Source organism: Stomoxys calcitrans, chromosome 5 (assembly GCF_963082655.1).
Source record: "Stomoxys calcitrans chromosome 5, idStoCalc2.1, whole genome shotgun sequence".
Lineage (NCBI taxonomy): Eukaryota > Metazoa > Arthropoda > Insecta > Diptera > Muscidae > Stomoxys > Stomoxys calcitrans.
In genome coordinates, this window is record NC_081556.1 from 94,569,623 (window position 1) to 94,592,096 (window position 22,474).

Sequence of the window (22,474 nt, forward strand, 5' to 3'; positions counted from 1 at the left end):
CCTGGATAACGTATTTCTGAACACAAAAACCGCCCTCGACTGTCGCAGATCTCTCAACGAGATGGCTGAACAGTTCAAAATTCAACTGTTCTGGGTGCTGGGCCACAGAGATATCCCCGGGTATCCTAAAGCAGACGAGCTTGCGAGACTAGGAACTACCTTACACACTCTAGGGACACTGGAATCTGTGGGTATGCCTCTAGCGACATGTAAGCTAAGTTTTCAGAACCAGGCCCGAAGGGCAATGAATGATAGATGGTCACAAAGAGGGGGCTGTTAGCATTCCAAAACTATGTGGCCTCATCTAGACTTGAAGAGGTCTACTGCTTTGCTGTCATTGGCTAGAACAGACGTCGCACTCATTGTGTCCGTCATGACAGGTCACTGTCTAATCGGAAAACATACTGACACACTGAAGGTTGTCAGCAACGACTTTTGCAGGAGCTGTAGGGCCGTCGAAGAAGAAGAGACTATAGAACGAACACCTTCTGTGTGTGTGTCCCGCACTAGCAGTTAGAAGGATTTCCACTTTAGGTTCTCATTTCTTTGAGAACCTGTCTGATTTAGCGGATGTGAACATTCGCAAGTTATTAGGCTTTTTAAAGCGATCAGGATGGTTCAACGGTAGAAACTAGGAGCCATCTTCCTTCTACTGTTCCTGTGGTATCACAATGGACGAAAACGTCTAAATGAGTCTGATAGCAGACCGCCACTTAAACCTAACCTAACCCTTCATTCGAATATTGTCCAGATCGGGTCGTATTGTCATAAAGGTGCCGTATACTCCTATCTCCCGATTTAAGGTTTTGAGCCTATAAAGGCTATTTTTTTACCCGATTTCGCTGACATTTTAATCAATGCGTTGTAGGAGGTAGAGCGAGGGAGGGTATTCTACTCTCTACATTCCCATCGAATGTGATTAAAATTTCATATTAGAAATTATTTTTAAAATTGCAGAAAAAAAAATTTCGAGTTTTAAAAATCAAATTTCAAATGAATAGATTCCAAATCCTAAAACTGCCGACTACTGGTACACTTACCCTATGTGGGAACTTTTTCGGGGGGTTTTTACTAAGGAGATGTTCATCTTTGAACATTAGATTTATAATTTAGTTTGCAACACATTATCATCTCTTACTCTATAAAGAAGCAGGTAGCTGACACGAAGTGTTACCAAGTTCACTCTGATATATCTGTTAAACTAGAAATGACATATCGACCATTGACTTATTTCGTCATTTCGTTTATAACACAAATATTGACCCAACATGTAAAAGCGTGCTAAGTTCGGTCGGGACGAATCTTGGATAACCACGACCATGGATTTCGGTAAAAATGTAACCTTATTAACTGAGTTTGTTTTTGAATTATTTCGATCTCAAGAAGTCATATCGGGATATCGGTTCATGGGGGACCTATATCACCATATTGATCGATTCGGATAAAACTTAGCACTGATGTTGTAAGTTATAAGATAGGTTTTTAGGTTAAATTTTGAACAAATTAGGTGAACATTGAGGATTCTAAGGGCTGAAGAAGTCACACATGAGGATCGGGTAATATTGGGCCTATATCTGTTTACAAACCGATTCGGATCATACTCGGATGAAAATGGAGGCTTCTTCTAAGGGATCAAGAATTTAAATCCGGGGATCGGTTTATATTGTGGCTATATCTGTTTATTGACCAATTGGGACCATATTCGACATGGTTGTTGGAAGTCATAGTTCAAGTTTTTGTTCCAAATTTCAACCAAATCGGATGAAAATTGAAGGTTCTAAGGGCTCAAGAACTTAAATCCGGGGAACGGTTTATATGGGGGCTATTTCTGTTTATAGACCGATTCGGATCATACTTGGTGAGAATGTTGAAATCATAAATCAAGCCGTTGTTCCAAATTTCAACCAAATCGGATGAAAATCTAAGGTTCTAAGAGCTCAAGAAATCAAATCCGGGGATCGGTTTATATGGGGGCTATATCTGTTTATAGACCGATTTGGATCTTAGAAGGCATAGATGTTCGAAGTCATAACTCAAGTCTTTGCAAAAATTTTTGCCAATTCGGATGAAAATTGAGGTTTCTAGGGACTCAAGAAGTCAAATCGGGGAATCGGTTTATATGGAAGCTATATCCAAATCTGAACCAATATGGCTCATTTGCAATTCCCAACGACCTACATCAATAGTATCTGTGCAAAAATTTCAGGCGGTTAGCTTTGCCCGTTCGACCGGTATCGTGATTTCGACAGACGGACGGACAGATATGGGTAGATCGACTCAGAATGTCGATACGATCCAGAAAATATATATTGGGTTGCCCAAAAAGTAATTGCGGATTTTTTAAAAGAAAGTAAATGCATTTTTAATAAAACTTAGAATGAACTTTAATCAAATATACTTTTTTTACACTTTTTTTCTAAAGCAAGCTAAAAGTAACAGCTCATAACTGACAGAAGAAAGAATACAATTACAGAGTCACAAGCTGTGAAAAAATTTGTCAACGCCGACTATATGAAAAATCCGCAATTACTTTTTGAATAACCCAATACTTTATGGCGTCTTAGATCAATATTTCGAGGTGTTACAAACGGAATGACTAGATTAGTATATACCCACCCTTTGGAGAGGGGGGTATGGCACCCAGAAGGTTGGAAAAGTCAAAAGTGATCAACTTTGATACCCTGTATCTCACCCTGTATTAAACATATGGACCTACAACAGCACTTTCTTGAAAGGCTATGTTATCTGTAGATCTTGTATTGCTAAGATCAACAGATAAAAAGTTGTTGACTTATTACAAATTTGTTTGCCGATGGAAAAATCAGGTGGTAGAAGACATCTTGAAACTGGGTGTCGAAGATTTTACAAGGAGCGCGTAAGATAAAGACACTTGAAAATTTATTCCAAGTTCGGCTAATGGGACAAATGTTCCGTCATAGCCAATTAAAGTAAGGACATAAACAACATAATTTTTGGCCTTTTTATATGAATTCGCAAAGAAGATATGAATAATTTGCCAATTTTATGATATAGAACAAATTTGACCAAGGTGGCGTATGATTGCAATCACAGGAGCCGAATAATAATCATACGCACCCTAAGCCAATAGAAAAATTTTTTAAATGACAAGTTCTTGCGAAATCATGTGGTCTTACGAACTTTATGATACCTTTTATGTAATTTAATGCAAATAATATTGGACCGCCGTCCGCAATTTTTATACCCTCCACTATAGGATACTAATTTTGACATTCTGTTTGTAACACCTCGAAATATGCGTCTGAGACCCCACACAGTATACATATTCTTGATCGTCATGACATTTCAAGTCGATCTAGCCATGTCCCTACGTCTGTCCGTCCGTCTGTTTGTTGAAAGCACGCTAACTTTCGAAGGAGTAAAGCTAGCCGCTTGAAATTTTGCACAAATACTTTTTATTAGTGTAGGTCGCTTGGGAATGTAAATGGACCAAATCGGTCCATGTTTTGATATAGCTGCCCTATAAACCGATCGTGGGTCTTAACATCTTGAGCGTCTAGAGGGAGCAATTCTCATCCGATTTGACTGAAATTTTGTACGTTATGTTTTGATATTACTTCCAACAACTATGCTAAGTATGGCGCAAATCGATACATAACTTATATAGCTGCCATATAAACCGATCTGGGATCTTGACTTCTTGAGCCTCTAGAAGGCGCAATTCTCATCCGATTTGGAAGAAATTTTGTACAACGGCTTCTCTCATGACGTTCAACATACGTGTCTAATATGGTCAGAATCGATCAATCGCTTGATACAGCTCCCATATAAACCGATCTCTCGATTTTGCTTCTTGAGCCCCTACAAGGCGCAATTCTTATCCGAATGAACTGAAATATTACACAATGACTTTTACAATGTTCAGCATTCATTTATGGCCCGAATTGGACTATAACTTGATATAAAGGATACCGCGCATAGAAATCGACAAATGCGATCCATGGTGGAGGGTATATAAGATTCGACCCGGCCGAACTTAGCACGCTCTTACTTGTTTTTCGCTTAAAATGCCAAACAGTCGATTTGTTCAACTCATCAGAATAAAATTTTCCCACGAACATTCGGTTTAGGAACAGGAGGCAAACTTCTCCCATATCAAAAATGAGTGCTGTCCGATTCAAGTTTAAGCTCAATGATAATGGACCTCCTTTTTGTAGCCCACGTGCCTCTGAGCGATACCACTTTGGGGAGAAGTTAAATAGAAAACAAGTAAAAGCGTGCTAAGTTCGGCTGGTCCGAATCTTGGGAACCCACCACCATGGTTTCTGCTAAAATATGGAAGCTATATCTGGTTATAGACCGATTTGAACCGTACCTTGCGCAGTTGTTAAGAGTCATAAATGAACACTATATGCAAAATTTCAGCAAAATCGGATAAAAATCGCGGTTTGTAAGGGCTCTAAAAATCAAATCGGGAGATCGGTTTATATGGGAGCTAAATCATGTTATAGACCGATTTAGATCGTAATTGGTACAGTTATTGGAAGTCATAACGGAACACTATGTGCAACAATTTCAGCCAAATCGGACAAAAATTGCGACTTCCAGGCGCTCAAGAAGCCAAATCGGGAGATTGGTTTATACGGGAGCTATATCAGATTATTGACCGATTTGGATCGTACTTGGCACATATAGCAAAAAACTATATGCAAAATTTCAGCCAAATCGGATGAGAATTGAGACTTCCAGGGGCTCAACAAGTCAAAACGGGAGATCGGTTTATGTGGTAGCTATATCCAAATCTGAACCGATATGGCCCATTTGCAATCCCCAACGACCTTCATCAATATAAAGTATCTGTACAAAATTTCAAGCGGCTAGCTTTAAGCGTTCGACCCCTATCGTGATTTCGACGGACGGACGGACATGGCTAGTTCGACTCAGAATGTCAAGACGATATATATACTAAATGGGGTCCTAGACTAATATTTCGAGGTGTTACAAACGGAATGACTAGATTAGTATACCCTCATCTTATGGTGGTGCGTATAAAAACAAAGTAGTATAGAAAATATCTCATATTTTTATACCCAACACCGAAGGATGGGGGTATATTCATTTTGTTATTCCGTTTGCAACACATCGAAATATTCATTTCCGACCCTATAAAGTTTATATATTCTTGATCAGCGTAAAAATCCAAGACGATCTAGCCATGTCCGTCCATCTGTCTGTTGAAATCACGCTACAGTCTTTAAAAATAGAGATATTAAGATGAAATTTTGCATAAATTCTTTTTTTTATCCATAAGCAGGTTAAGTTCAAAGGCTTAATCGGACTATATCCTGATGTAGCCCCCATATAGACCGATCCGCCGATTTAGGGTCTTAGGCCCATAAAAGACACATTTATTATACGATTTTGCTGAAATTTGGGACAGTGAGTTATGCTAGGCCCCTTGACATCCTTCTTCAATTTGGTCAAGATCGGTCCAGATTTGGATATAGCTGCCATATACCGATCTCTCGTTTTAAGGTCTTGCGCCCATAAAAGGCGCATTTCGGAAAGTGAGTTGTGTGAAGCCTTTCGACATCCTTCTTCAATTTGGCCTAGATCGGTCAAGATTTGGACTTATTTGCCATATAGACCGATCTCTCGATTTAAGGTTTTGGGCCTATAAAAGGCGCATTTATTGTCCGATGTCGCTGAAATTTGGGACAGTGAGTTAAGTTAAGCTCCTCGACATACTTCTGCAATATGGCACAGATCGGTTCAGATTTGGGCATAGCTGTCATATATATGTATCCCCGGATTTCCACTTTAATGGCCGTAGTAAGTACAATATTCAACCGATCTGCACTAAATTTGGCACGGGTTGTTTTGTTGCTGATCTTAACCTATATGCAAGATATCATCAAAATCTGTTCAGATTTGGATATAGCTCCCATATATATTTATCGCCCGATTTGCACTTATGTGGTCGCAGTAACTGAAATTTTCAACCGATCCGCACTAAATTTGGCAGAGGCTGCTTTTTTGCTGAGCTTAACATGTTTGCAAAATTTCATCAAAATCTGTTCAGATTTGGATATAGCTCCCATATATATGTATTGTCCGATTTGCATTTAAATGGCCGTAGTAGGTACAATTTTCAACCGATTTTAACAAAATTTGGCATGGATTGTTTTGTTATTGATCTTAATAAATCTGCAAAAATTTCATGAAAATCGGTTCAGAGTTAGATATAGGTCCCATATATATGTATCGCCCGATTTGCATTTAAATGGCCGTATTAGGTACAATTTTTAAACGATCTGCACAAAATTTGGCATGGATTGTTGCTGATCTTAACATATCTGCAAAATGTTATCAAAATCGGTTAAGATTTGGATATAGCTCCCATATATATGTATCGCCCGATTTGCACTTTAATGACTGTAGTAACTACAATTTTCAACGGATTTGCTCTAAATTTAGCAGTGATTGTTTTGTTGCTGATCTTAACATATCTGCATTTTATCAAAATCGGTTCAGATTAGATAGATATATAGTTCCCATATATATGTATCGCCCGATTTTCACTTAAATGGCCGCAGTATCTACTATTTCCAACCGATCTGCACAAAATTTGGCACAGATTGTTCTATTAGTGATCTTAACCTACCTGCAAGATTTCATCAAAATCGGTTCACATTTGAATATAGCCCCCATATATATGTATCGCCCGATTTGCACTTATGTGGCCGCAGTAACAACAATTTTCAAACGATCTATTCGAAAAAGTCGTTTCAGATTTAGATTTGGCGCTCATATACATATCTATATTGCCAGAACTTATAATTGTAGGATAGGTGTAGGGTATTATATAGTCGACACCGTGCGACTTTTGCACTTCCTTTTATTCACTTTTATTTTAACAAAAGTCTTTCAAAATACCAATTGAAAAGAAAATATTTGAGTCAACATTTCATACTTGTATTACAAATTTATCTATCAGAAGTATTTGCCACTCATCTATCTGTACGATGTAAATTCTGTCATAATTTTTCTGGAGGTTTGCCTTATTACCCGGTACATTAATACAGTTAATAAAAAACCACCCCTAAACATAAAAATAAATTTTTTGAATATTAAATTTGCTAATTGTGTCTTTTGTATTCGGGACTCCCGATACAATTTTGGTGGTCTGGCGTAACGTTGTGAGTGAATTTTGACTTTTCTGTTGTCAACGTTGATGATGAAAACTCAGCCCCCGTGTCCGCAGGCGACCATTTCAAAGCGATTTTCGATTCGGATGTTAAAAATAACAAAATTTTCAAGACAAAATAAACAAATGAATGAATGCATGTGTGCTTAGGTGTTTATTTTTTCAGTATTTCTATAGTAATATAAGGTTTTTTTTTTTCTTTCTTTCTTAAAAATGTTGTCACATGTGTGGCTGGCTGTTCAATGTTTTTGGGTGTGCGTTTTTGTGCTTGCCTTTGTTTTTGAGAAAAGCAAAATGACCAAGGCAACAAAGTTATTTTTTTTTTCTACCAGGAAAGAAAAATGAAATCTAAGGAGAGTCTAATGTAATAAAAGAAAATGTTCGCGAATGCAAATACTTGTCTTAATTCATTCATAAAATAATTAATGTAGGCTGTTTTTTCATCTTGCAGTCGGTCCGTTGAAATATCACATGACTGTTCTTAAACATCCCTACTCACTCTAAACCATTTTGACAAATGATTTCCTTAATGCGAATTTGCCGATGAACATTCCATCAATGAACAGAGGCAAACTTCTTGCATTTCAGTGAGTGCTGTCAAGTTAAAGCTCAATGATAAGACACCTCCCTTTAATGGCCGAGTCCAAACGGCTTGCCGCAGTACGACACCTCTTTGGGGAAAAGTTTTTACATAGCAAAAAGCTTCACAAATGTCGCCTGCAATAGGAGGTAATAGCCACCGCTGAAAAATGATTCTGATATTCTCGCCAGGATTTGAACCCAGGATTTCAGCGTCATAGGCGGTCATGCTAAACTCTTCACTACAGTGGCCTCCAAATTATAATTGAGTGTCGACGTCTAATCTTCACATTGGTCTAGAGTAGTCCCTTACACGCTTGTCTTACCAATACACTCGACGAAGTTTGTTATTCTAAACAGCAAAATAGTTAATAAAAAGAACTGTAAATGGGAAAGCAGACATGGCTACTGCTTTAGGGCAGGCATAGGGCGGTTGTTGTTTTGGCAAACATTTTGGTCTGTTATTTTAGCTGAAACAAATCTTGTGTTCTATCTTCCGTCTGTTTGATTCTGTTGAGTGTCAAGATCCAGAAACTCTGCGGGGTGCGTCCGAGTCCAGTGGGTCTGGCTGGGCAGTTAAACATGTGACCCGTGTCGTGTGGTCCCTGGTCACAATCGGGACATACATTCTGCACGTCGGCATCAATCCTTGCTCTGTAGGAGTTGAGGCGGCAGCATCTGCCGGAACGTAATTTAGCCAGAACTACTCTGGTTTACCGGGGGTGATCAATTTCTTCAGGTGCAACGGGAGACTGTCGTTCTCCAAGGACTACATTCACCCATCTACCGTGTCTGCATGAATGTTGTCTAGATGTAGATCATGTAGACCTTAAGGATTTTGGTCCACAAAACGATGACTTGGATGGTCTCTGCGATCACATCCCAAAAGGTATTGCTTAGACAGCATGTAGTTATGTCTTCGAACTGATAGGATCTTTGTCTCCTGATGGAGTGGGTCCACATGAGAACTGAGGGCGGCATTCTGACAGATCTGAATATTATTCCACTGCGTGTCACAGAGCTGACGAGACCACACTGGCGCTGCATAACTTACCACAGACCGGCCAATTGCTTTGTACGTGGTCAACAAGGTTTCTTTGTCTGCACCCCAAGTGCTGCCGGCAAGTGACCTTATTTCTACTTTTGACTTTATCGCAAATTGCTGTGGCATGTGGGGAGAATGTGTAAGAGCTGTCAAATGTGACGCCAGTATTTTGCGACACTTGATGGTCGGAATCATTTCTCCATCGACCATCACAGTCAGCTCGGCATTCACCTCACGCGTATTTGTAGTGAACAATGTGGCTGAAGATTTGGTGGCATATATCTTCGGATTTCTTGCAGCGCAGTAAGAGGCAAGTTCGTTGAGATAGACGTTCAACCTATCGCTGATGGGGGCCTGATACCATGATCGTACAATCGTCCGCATATGATACGATCTCTATGCCGTCTAGTTGGGGTGGAATGGAGGATAGGTAGAGATTAAACAGTGCTGGAGACATCACCCCGTCTTGGGGAGCTTCATGTTTTAATCTACGGTGTGTCGACTTCTTATCCTTATTGTAAATTCCACAAATGACTGGCGACCACATAGATAATTCGCGACCTAGCGTTTCTGGTCTGGAAGAAGGGACGTGTTGGCGATGTCCTCAAATAGTTTGGCATGGCTGACTGTGTCGAATGCCTTCGATAGGTCCAGCGCCACGAGGACCTTCCTAACACATGGCCTGGGCTGATTGAAGCCACGGCAAATGTGTGCAGTGATGGCATGCAAAGCAGTTGTTGTGCTGTGCAGACTTCGATATCCATTTTGATGCTCGGCGAAAGGAAATTCTCCTACGAGGCCCGGGAGGAGTAATGCCTCAAGCGTCTTTGCGTCTTTGCTACAGGTGAGAGAAGGGAGATCGGTCTGTACAACTCCCCCAAGCTCGGGTCTTTTCGAGGCTTCAGTAGCGGGATCACTCTGCCTATTTTCCAGACACCGGGAACTATGAGAGTGTTCAAAGACAGTTTGAGGGCAGTAGTACGGTACTTAACTCCAGGTAAATCCAGATTCTTCAGCATCAGTGTAGATATTCCGTCGGGGCCCAACGTCTTGGATAGTTTGGCACCACTTAGCCCACGGTAAATTGTGATGGCTGTCCATTGGCTCGGAGACAACGGATACGGCGAATGGCTCTCCTCCTAGCCCTGTAACTCTCGGGATGCAAAAAAAAATGGACCGTTGAACAACCTGGCGCATCTCTTCGGATAAGTCACGGTTACGTCGCCAAAAGTGAGTGAGGTCCTGTCATCCCGTCTACCGGTGTTCGAGAGTGACTTAACAGTAGACCACAGATCGACAGAACCGGTGTCTATGTTACATATCCTAACCTAGAGGTTTGCCCCACTTTCTTTGACAATGTCACTACTCCAGCTATTGTCCACATATATTTGCAAAAAAATTACTTCAATTTATGAGTATAAAGCTTTGGCTGGACGAACGTCTTTGTTCCATGCATATTTGCCCTACCATATCCCATAAGTAGAACGGTGCATTTGTGTTATTCTCAAATATTCACAAATAATCCTTTTTCGCTACACTTGTCAGAAATGACCGTACATTAAGAACAATGTATTCATGTTGTTCTCAAATGTTCATGAACTTTCATATGCCACATAGATTCTTCTATGAGAGGGCCGAAACCGTTTCTTCAATGTAATTAAGCAGTCAGTCTGCTGTTTTTGCAAACATTTTCGACCGTGTTCACAAAACTAAATATCAGCTTAAAAATAGGTTTATTTGACAGTTCTAACAAGGAAATCTGTCAAATAAACGTACATCGTATTTTTCAGCAACTAACAGATTTTTCAGCAGTCAGTTTGCTGTTTTTGCAAACATTTTCGGCCGTGTTCACAAAACTAAATATCACCTTAAAATAGGTTTATTTGACAGTTCTAACAACGAAATCTGTCAAATAATCGTATTTCAAAACTACATTCAGTTTTTTGAATGTCAGTGTTTGTTTTAACAGCAGAACTGCTGCTGTAATAGGAGAAAAATAAACTACCAACAGTCAACAGACAGTGTTTGCTGTTATCAGCACACTTTTTCCTATGAGTGGATTTAATGGAAAAGTTTTTTTAATTACTTACAGTTGGAGCACATCTCCATTGGCAGAGAAGTTTCATTTCCCTGGAAAGAAAAAAATAAGCAACAATTATTATAAAATTGACAAGCAAACAAAATATACTTCAATAATCCTCTTATAAATAAAAATGAATTTGTGTTTTTTTGTTTGTGTGTTCCTTACAGACTCAAAAACGGCTGAACAGATTTTCTTGAAATTTTCACAGAAGGTGCATAATGACCCCGTGGCGAAATTAGGATACTAAATTTTTTAATATTTGAAGGGGGGACGGACCCTCCCCCTTATCATTATTTTCAGAAACGCCAGATCTCGGAGATAAGTGGTGCGATTTAAACGAAATTATGTGTGCTCTCTCAGAGTAAACAAAAATTTGTTATCCAAATTTCGGATGGGGTACCTAGGGGGGCCACCCACCCCCAAAATCTACTAAATATATATATAGACCAATCACGACAATATGGGACTGAAATGAAAGGTTATTAAGATTAGAAAACGTATCTCCAATTGTCGGACCAAGTGTTTGGGGACCCACCCCAACACCCAAAACACCCCAAAATCTGACATATTTACCAACCAAGAAAGGTATTTGCGCGTAGAGTACGAATCTAACATCCAAATGTGGAACCAATCTCCTTCTTATAAATAAAAATGAATTCGTGTTTGTTTGTTTGTTTGTTTGTTTGTTCCGTAAGGACTCAAATACGACTGAACCAATTACCTTGAAATTTTCCCAGATCGTGTAGTTTGGGCTGGAAGCAAACATAGGCTATATATAATTTTTTGATATCGGAAGGGGGGGGGCGGACCCTCCCCCTTATCCAAAAACACTACCCAAAATTAAAAGTAGACCGATCGTTACAATAGATATCAAATGAAAGGTATTGAAGAGAAGAGTAGAATACGAATATGGTATTAAAAATTGGGTCCAAGTAACTAGGACCCAAAACACCCTAAAATAGGTTTATTGGACGAGCATGACAATATTGGACTCAAATGAAAGGTATTCGGGAGTAGATTACGAATATAGTCACCAAGAAGGAACAGGCTTTATAATTTGTTGATATCGAAAGGGGCGGACTCTCCCCCTTAGCCCAAAAACACCAAAAGTGGAATGATAAGGACAATATGGATATCAAATGAAAGGTATTGAAGAGTAGAATAGGAATATGGTATTAAAAATTGTTCAAGTACCCAGGAAGTCACCCTAACACCAAAACTTCTAAAAGTAGACAAATTGAACGTCCATATCAATATGAGTCTCAAATGAAAGGTATTCGGGGTAGATTACGAATCTGGCATACAAAATCAGATCGACGTGTAGTGGGTCACACCACCTCCCAAAAATGCCCCAAATGGGCATATGACCCATAATGACTATATGAGACTCGGTTTGTTTATTTGTTCCGTATAATCAAAAACGACTGAACCAATTTTTTTAAAATTTTCACAGATTGTGTGGGTTTTTGTGGAAGGAATATAATTTTTGTGGAAGGTTATATAATTTTTACATATCGGATGGTGGCGGACCCTTCCGCTTACCCCAAAAACGCCATCCAAAACTTAAAAGTGGACTGATAGGCACAATATGGGTATCAGATGAAAGGGATTGGAGACTAGAAATCGTATTAAATTTCGAGTCCAAGTATCCAGCGGGTCGCCCCAACCCGAAAACTCCTCTAAACAGATATTTTCGACGTTCCTATCAATATGGAACACAAATGAAAAGTATTCGGCAGTAGATTACAAATGTGGCATACAAAATTAGGTCCAAGTAATGGGAGAAAGATTAGATTAGATTATGAATATGACATAAAATTTGCGTTCAAGTATAGGTGGCGCTTTTTCGAAATAGGTTAATTGACCCATAATGGCAATATGGGACTCAAATGAAAGGTATTTAAGAATAGAAAAGCTTCTCTGATCATCGTTATATTAGTTTTAGTCTAGGAGAAAATACTCATGTAGTGTTCCCTCGGCTAAACAGAAGAAAGGCGGATTGGGATAAATTTCGACACAAATTCTGCACCACTATCAAAGGTGAAAGATTTTCGTCCCATTAGTCTGTCATCCTACAATGGTAACATTACTTGACATTGAAGGTGCGTTCAATAATGTAAAACCCACGTCAATCATGAAGGAGTTGGAGTTTCTAGGCATCAACTCTACCGTAAGAAAGTTTATTAACAACTTACTTACTAAAAGATGCATTATGGCAGGCTTAGGATCTGTGAATCGAATATGGGTCAACAGAGGAACCCCTCAAGAAGGTGTACTGTCTCCTCTACTTTCGAATATAGCCATTAACAATATATTATTGTCTCTCGAAGAAAAAAGCGTAAAAGTGGTCGCGTATGCTGATGACGTGGCAATTGCGGTTGTACTTCAGGAAGCTCTACGTGCAACAGCAAAGTGGGCTACCGAAAGTGGTATGGGTATAAATCCGTGCAAGACAGAAGTAGTTCTTTCAGCAGGAGATACAAGTTGACTACAGTGGAACCTGTCTCCTTGGGTGGAGAGAATGTTCCATTTGTAGAAAGCGCAAAATACCTGGGGATTTTGCTGGACAGGAAACTGAACTTCAAATCCAACATTTTGGAAAGGGAAAGAAAAGCCACTCTTGCCCTATACTCCTGCAAGAGAGCAATTGGCAAAAGTTGGCGTGTCATGCATTGGGTATTGGGTTGCCCAAAAAGTAATTGCGAATTTTTTAAAAGAAAGTAAATGCATTTTTAATAAAACTTAGAATGAACTTTAATCAAATATACTTTTTTTACACTTTTTTTTTCTAAAGCAAGTTAAAGTAACAGCTGATAACTGACAGAAGAAAGAATGCAATTACAGAGTCACAAGCTGTGAAAAAATTTGTCAACGCCGACTATATGAAAAATCCACAATTACTTTTTGGGCAACCCAATATATGGTGTTGTGGTCTGGTGGACGGCGCTTCAAAAATCCACCAACTGCTCAATACTTAACTGGATCCAAAGGATGACTTTTTGTGCATCACAGCCGCATTGAGGACGACACCATCTGATGTACTAAATTTAATGCTACATCTACAAATTGCAGCGAACACTGCCGTGAGGTTAAGGGAGCTTTCTCATTAGTCATATGGCGGCCACGGACACTGTGTAATACTTGATACAATATCCGATGTTCCAGGCAGTGTGGATTACACCTTGCCTGAGCCGCTTTTTGCTAAAAATTACTATACCACTATTCCTGATAGAACCGATTGGAACTACGATATCCCCGGTAACAGAAGTTACATAGACTTCAATACAGATGGTTCCAAACTAAACGGCCAGGTGGGCTTTGGGGTGTACTCTAAAGATCTTGAACTGGTCATATCGAAAAGGTTACCCGACCACTGCAGTGTGTATCAAGCAGAGATCCTTGCAATTAAGGAAGTGGTGTCATGGCTAAGATATAATGTCATTACGACGATTGCCGTAAATATCTTCTCAGACAGCCAGGCAGCCATTAAATCCCATTAAACCGCGCTCGACTGTCGCAGATCTCTAAACGAGATGGCTGAACAGTTCAAAATTCACCTGTTCTAGGTGCCGGGCCACAGACATATCCCAGGGAATTCTAAAGCAGACGATCTTGTGAGACTAGGAACTACCTTACGCACTACAGAGACACTGGGACCTGTGGGTAGGCCTCTAGCGACATGTAAGCTAAGTTTTCAGCACCAGACCCGAAGGGCAACGAATGATAGATGGTCACAAAGAGGGGGCTGTGAGAATTCCATTTTTCCATTTTTCGTGCCAAGCGTTAGAAAACAAGGTCGTTTTTGTTTTCTATTTGTAATAGAAATGGATTACCCTATGGTCTACAGCCGAACAATATCTGATGGTATGAATTATTTCAAGACCAAATAAATTTAGCGCAGAACATGTGAAAGATGATGAACTTAGTTTAATTTGCCCAAATTTCCAATTTTCCAATTTTAAAGAAAACAATTCCTGTGGTGGAAGATTTTTTTACTCCAGGGAGCACCCCATAAAAATATGTTAATGAAGGTCAAAATATCGTTAAATGTAGGAAGTTGGAAAAATATTTTTACATTTTTAAAGTAAAGATGCTTAGTTTATTAATTGGAATTAAAAAAACAGAAAGAAATTAAAATTCATCCGTGAAGTGTAATGGGAATCAGTCAGAGTATGAAATTCTAATTGGAAGACTGTATCCGATTCGATACCTTGGCTCGCAATCATTAGCAAAATCCTTCGATCAAGAAAAAAATCTTTAATTATTATTTTGAGACAGGCTTGAGGAGTTCAAACTAACACCAAATAATAAAAACAACAGTTCAACTATTTCCAACTATACAAGCCTTAATTATCCGTATGCTTTTTTGTTGTTTAGGAATGTTTTACATGGCTTAAAGTGCCAAATCTGTTTCATTGTCTGCCAGGAACAGGAGTTCGGGACTAAGCCATAAAATGCCGACAAATAATCAAAAACTTACAATTCCCTTAAACATTTTGCACAACATAGCTACCTTTATATTGTATTTCCTTCTATAACATCCTTAGGTCTTGGCAACACAAAAACACGCAAGGTGACCTTGAAATATTTATTAGAATCCTTCTTCCTCTAAAAGACCAAAGATGTGTTAACACACATTGTAGAAAATAAAACAATTGGGTGTGTACATGGATGGGTGAGTGAGTGAGAGAGTGGGCTAGAGTCTCATTTCATATTCATATGAAAGGAAACAGGAAGTAAAAACAAGGAATGCGGACACTCGAAAATCATCCAACGATCAAAAGCCAAAGTGTGAGTCAAACATCAAAAGGAAATTGTAATAATGACGAGTCCCACACACACACACACACACAACACCCAACATACCAACATTTGGGTAGATGTGTTGGTATGTGTTTACATGCAAACTGTTGAATAGATTAAAGAAAAACAACATAGCAAAAACCAAGGCAAACAAATAATGACAGAAGTAACGAGGGAGAAACCGAACAAAACACACAATTTAGTTAGCCTCCCCACAATATGAACGCCCAACGACGACATCGTGTACACATGTAAAATTTCTTATGAGAAAAGCTCCCGCCAATCAGCATCTTCAGCTAACAGCCAGCAAGAAATAAGAACTGAAAAGGAAGACTAAAAGAAAAGCCTACTACTAGGGATGATTAAAATGGGTAAATTGTACTTGTTTAAATATTTGCAGAAAATGAAAGTAAGACAAGTAAAAGCGTGCTAAGTTCGGCCGGGCATTTGTCGAGTTTTTTTTTCCCGATATCTCCTTTTAGGCAAACAAAGGATAAAAGAAAAGAATTGATTTAATATTGGGGCTATAGCAAGTTATGGTCCGATTCGGACCACAATTGAATTGAATGTTGGAGACCATAGTAGAAGTCATTTTGTTCAGCCAATTCGAGTAAGAATAGCGCCCTTTAGGGGCTCAATAAGTAAAATAGACAGATTGGTTTATAGGGGAGCTGTATCAGTCTAAAGATCGATTCGGACCATTTTTGACACGTATGTTGAAGGTCATGGGAGAAGCCGTTGTACAAAACCTCAGTCAAAACGAATAATATTGGGTTGCCCAAAAAGTAATTGCGGATTTTTTAAAAGAAAGTAAATGCATTTTTAATAAAACTTAGAATGAACTTTAATCAAATATACTTTTTTACACTTTTTTCTAAAGCAAGCTAAAAGTAGCAGCTGATAACTGACAGAAGAAAGAATCCAATTACAGAGTCACAAGCTGTGAAAAAATTTGTCAACGCCGACTATATGAAAAATCCCCAATTACTTTTTGGGCAACCCAATAATTACGATCTCTGGAGGCTCAAGAATTCAAGATCCCAGATCGGTTTATATGGCAGTTATATCAGGTTATTGATCGATTTGAACCATATTTGATACAGTCAGTTAGAAGTCATAACAAAACACCTCATGCAAAATTTCAGCCAAATCGGATAAGAATTGCGCCATCTAGTGTCTCGAAAAGTCAAGATTCAAGACCGGTTTACATGGCAGCTATATTAGGTTATGGACCGATTTAGACCACACTCAGCACACATGTTGAAAGTCATAATAAAGCGCCTCATGCAAAATTTAAGCCAAATCGGACAAGAATTGTGCCCTCTAGCGGTTGAAGAAGTCATGATACAAGATTGGTTTATATGGCAGCTATATCAAAACATGGACCAATATAGCCCATTTACAATCCCAACCGACCTACACCAATAAGAAGTATTTGTGCAAAATTCCAAACGGCTAGCTTTACTCCTTCGAAAGTTAGCGTGCTTTCGACAGACAGATGGACGGACGGACAGACGGAAGGACGGACCGACGAACGGACGGACGGACATACGGACATGACCAGATCGACTTAAAATGTCATGATGATCAAAAATATATATACTTTATGGGGTCTTAGAGGAATATTTCGAGGAGTTACAAACCCAATGACGAAATTAGTATACCCCCATCCTATGGTGGAGGGGAGGGTATAAAAATTAAAAACAAAACAAGTAAAAAGGTATTAAGTTTGGCCGGGCCGAACTTTGGATACCCACCACCTCGGGTATATATGTAAACCCCCTTTCGTCACAATCCGGTGAAAATTGGATAACTTATGCACCCAAATCCACCACTGACATTGAATGGTTTAATAAATACAAGTCACTTGAATTTTGTATTTCAAATTTCAACAAAAAGCTTTTATGAGCTTCAGACCCTTTATCGGCATATCGGTCTATATGACAGCTAAATCTAAATACAGTCCGATCTATACCATATTTGGGTCAGATGGCGGTTGGCCTAAAACTACTTAATGTTTAAAATTTCAGCAAAATCGGATAAAAAATAAAGCTTTTATGGGCTTCATACTCTTTATCAGGAGATCGGTCTGTATGGCAGCTATATCTAGATATAGTCCGATCTAAATCATATTTGGGGAGGCTCAAAACAACTCACTGTTTCAAATTTCAGCGAAATCGGGTAATAAATAAAGCTTTTATGGGCTTCAGACCCTTTATCGGCAGATCGGTCTATATGACAGCTATATCTAAATATAGTCCGATCTAAACCATATTAAGCTCGGATATCGGGAGGATCAAAACACCTCACTGTTTCAAATTTCAGCGAAATCGGGTAATAAATAAAACTTTTATTGCCTTCAGACCCTCTATCGGCAGATCGGTCTATATGGCAGCTATATCTAAATATAGTCCGATCTAAACCATATTTGGGTCCTATGTTGGGAGGCCTAAAGATACTCTCTGTTTCAAATTTTAGCGAAATCGGTTAAAAAATAAAGCTTTTATGGGCTTCAGAGCCTTAATCGGGAGATCGGTCCATATGGCAGCTATATCTAGATATTGTCCGATCTGAACCATATTTGGGTCAGATGTCGGAAGGCCCAAAACTACTCACTGTTTCAAATTTCATCAAAATCGGTTAATAGATAAAGCTTTTATGGGCTTCAGAGCCTTAATCGTCAGATCGGTCTATATGGCAGCTATATCTAAATATAGTCAGATATAAACCATATTAAGCTCGGATATCGAGAGGCTCAAAACAACTCACTTTTTAAAATTTCAGAGAAATCAGTTAATAAATAAAGCTTTTATGGGCTTCAGACCCTTTATCGGCAGATCGGTCTATATGGCAGCTATATATAAATATAGTCCGATCTGAACCATATTTGGGTCAGATGTCGGGAGGCCTTAAACTACTATTAGCGAAATCGGATAAATAATAAAGCATTTATGGGCATTAGATCCTTCATCATCAGATCGGTCTATATAGCAGCTATATCCAAATATGGTCCGATTTGGCCCGTTCAAGTACTTAACCAGCGTGCATCAAAAAGACGTATCTGTGTTAAATTTCAGCTCATTATTTCAATTTTTGAAAGCTGTAGAGTGATTACAACAGACGGACGGACAGACACATGGACATCGTTAAATCGTCTTAGAATTTTACGACAATCCAGAATAAATACTCTTTGGAGGGTCGGAAATTGATATTTCGAGGTGTCGCAAACGGAATGACTAAATGAATATACCCCCTATCCTTCGGTGGTGCGTATAACAAGTAAAGCGTGCTAAGTTCAGCACTTGTTCTTGTTCTTTGTCTGGTATCTCTTTAAAGGCAAAAAAGGATAATGGATAAGGATAGCTATATCATTGAAGCTACCTCTGGTTATGGACCGATTCGGACCATACTTCGGATGATGGAGACCATAGCAGAAGTCACTGTTCAAAATTTTAGCAAAATCTGTTAAGAATTGCGCCCTATAGGGATTAAAAAAGTAAACTAACCTAACCTATATCTGTTTGTAGACCGATTCAGACCATACTTGGCACGTAGAAGTCGTTGTGCAAAATTTCAGTCAAATTAGAAAACAAATGTGCCACATAGAGGCTCAAGAAGTACAATCGGGAGCTTGGTTTATATTGGAGCTATATCAGGTTTTTGGACCCATTCGGACCTTACATGGCACATCTGTAAAATGTCATAAAAAACTTCCTAGTACATAGTCCAAATTCAGCCAAATCGGATAAGAATTGGGCTCTCTAGAGACTCAAGATCGATCCGAAGATCGGTTTATATGTGAGCTATACCAAAATATGAATCGATATGGCCCATTTACAATCCCAAGCGAGCTACACTAAAAGGAAGCATTTGTGTAAAATTTCAAGCGCCTTGCTCTTCTCCTTCGAAAGTTGACGTGTTTTCTTTAACCAATAATTCGATGTGTAACAAAGGAAATGGCGAAGTTGGTATACCCCGTCCTATGGTGGAGGGTAGGTTAGGTTAAGTTTAAGTGGCAGTCTGCCATCAGACTCACTTAGTCGTTTTCTTGGCAATTGCAGTTAGGGGGAAGTTTCCCAGCACTCTAAGAGATATACTTCCGGATGCTCTAAGTGCAACAGCGAAGTGGGCTACTGAAAGTGGTCTGGGTAGAAGTTCCTCTCAGCAGGAAATACTTACAGTGGCCCTGTCTCCTTGGGAGGGGAAAATGATACATTTACAGAAAAAAAGTTACAGAATGTTCCATTAACAATTTTACAGGAATATTTAACTTCAAATCCAACATTTTGGAAAAGGCAAGAAAGGCAACTTTTGCCCTATACACCTGCAAGAGAGCGCCATTGGCAAAAGTTTGGGATTGAGACCCTGCGTCATGCATTGGGTATATACTGCAGTTGTCAAAGCTATAATTCTATATTGTGTTGTGGTTTGATGGACGGCGCTTCAAAAGTCCACCTACTGCCAATACTCAACCGGATCCAGATATAGCTGCAAGAGAGCGCCATTGGCAAAAGTTTGGGATTGAGACCCCGCGTCATGCATTGGGTATATACTGCAGTTGTCAAAGCTATAATTCTATATGGTGTTGTGGTTTGATGGACGGCGCTTCAAAAGTCCACCTACTGCTCAATATTCAACCGGATCCAAAGGATGGCTTGTTTGTGCATCACAGCCGCACTGAGGACGACACCATCTGATGCACTGAATTTATTGCTATATCTTTGCCTCTGAACATTGTGGCTAGGCAAATTGCTGCGACCACTGCCGAGAGGCTAAGGGAGCTTTCTCTTTGGTCATTTGGCGGCTACGGACGCTATGTTATCCTTGATACAATGTCCGATGTTCCAGACAGTGTGAATTACACAGATGTTTCCAAGCTAGACGACCAGGTGGGCTTGGGGGTGTACTCTAAAGATCTTGAACTGGTCACATCGAAAAGGTTACCGGACCACTGCAGTATGTATCAAGCGCAGATCCTTGCAATTAAGGAAGTGGTGGAATGGCTAAGATATAATGTCATAACGACGATTGGCGTAAATGTCTTTTCAGACAGCCATTTAATCCCTGGAGAACGTATTTCTGAACACAAAAACCGCCCTCGTTTGTCGCAGATCTCTCAACGAGATGGCTGAACAGTTCAAAATTCACCTGTTCTGGATGCCGGGCCACAGAGATATCCCAAGGAATTGTAAAGCGGACGAACTTTCAGAACCAGGCCCGAAGGATAACTAATGATAGATGGTCACAAAGAGGGGGCTGTGAGCATTCCAAAACTATGTGGCCGCTTTGCTGTCATTGGCTAAGACAGACCTCTCAGTCATTGTGTCCTTCATGATAGGTCACTGTCTAATCGGAAAACATGCTGACAGGCTAAAGGTTACCAGCAACGACGAGGAAGAGACTATAGAACACATTTTGTGTGCGTGTCCCGCACTAGCAGTCTGAAGGAGTTTCACTTTAGGTTCCCATTTCTTTGAAAACCTGTCTGATTTAGCGAATTGCAACATTCACAAGTTGTTGGGCTTTTTAGAGCGAACTGGATTATTCAACGGTAGGAAATAAAGGGTGATTTTTTTGAGGTTAGGACTTTCATGCATTAGTATTTGACAGATCACGTGGGATTTCAGACATGGTGTCAAAGAGAAAGATGCTCAGTATGCTTTGACATTTCATCATGAATAGACTTACTAACGAGCAACGCTTGCAAATCATTGAATTTTATTACCAAAATCAGTGTTCGGTTCGAAATGTGTTCAAATTTTGACAAATTTTGTTCAGCGATGAGGCTCATTTCTGGTTGAATGGCTACGTAAATAAGCAAAATTGCCGCATTTGGAGTGAAGAGCAACCAGAAGCCGTTCAAGAACTGCCCATGCATCCCGAAAAATGCACTGTTTGGTGTGGTTTGTACGCTGGTGGAATCATTGGACCGTATTTTTTCAAAGATGCTGTTGGACGCAACGTTACGGTGAATGAACACATTTCGAACCGAACACTGATTTTGGTAATAAAATTCAATGATTTGCAAGCGTTGCTCGTTAGTAAGTCTATTCATGATGAAATGTCAAAGCATACTGAGCATCTTTCTCTTTGACACCATGTCTGAAATCCCACGTGATCTGTCAAATACTAATGCATGAAAATCCTAACCTCAAAAAAATCACCCTTTAGAAGGCATCTTCCTTCTTCTGTTCCTGTGGTATCACAATGGACGAAAACGTCTAAGTGAGTCTGATGGCAGACTGCCACTTAAACCTAATCTAACTTAATATATGAGCGAACTAATGCTCTTCATTCTATCCACCTTGCAGAGGACAGTCCCCTTTCTGTGTCTTTCACCTTTGATACAAAACCAACACCTTCATGCGAAAACAATGAACGCATCGTTGATTGCAAGAACAACAAACGAATTGAATTTTATTTTGATCAAAGTTCCATTTTATACGACACAGTCTGCTACACAGTGGCAGCAAAAGAACGAAAAATGCTGTATAAAAGAATGCATTATAGGAAATGCGATGAAATCACCGTAAAGTAAATATTTCACCTTTACTTAACTTTTTATCATACATATGGTTTGATTTGGAATCAGGGCTTAGATAAAATCGCCATTTTTAACACTCCAACCCGAAGCCTTTCGGATCGACGTAGTCCCAGTTAAGGGTGTGGGCCACGAATGCGCATTTAACTGTGTGTAACAGCGAAAATCCTATGGGGAGATCCAGAATGTGAAAAGACGAACCTATTACTGAGAGAAAGTAAGCAGGAGGTCAGTATA

At 39.4% G+C, this 22,474-nt stretch overlaps 1 protein-coding gene across 1 annotated transcript in view; it reads right to left on the reverse strand.

Annotated features, from left to right (window-relative positions):
- Positions 1 to 22,474, reverse strand: part of LOC106086680 (calcineurin subunit B type 1) — a 43,977-nt gene that overhangs the window by 9,690 nt on the left and 11,813 nt on the right. Inside the window, exon 2 of the mRNA XM_013251444.2 lies at positions 10,901 to 10,940. Coding sequence (XP_013106898.1) covers positions 10,901 to 10,940 — 40 coding nt within the window. The remainder of the gene's footprint in view (positions 1 to 10,900; positions 10,941 to 22,474) is intronic.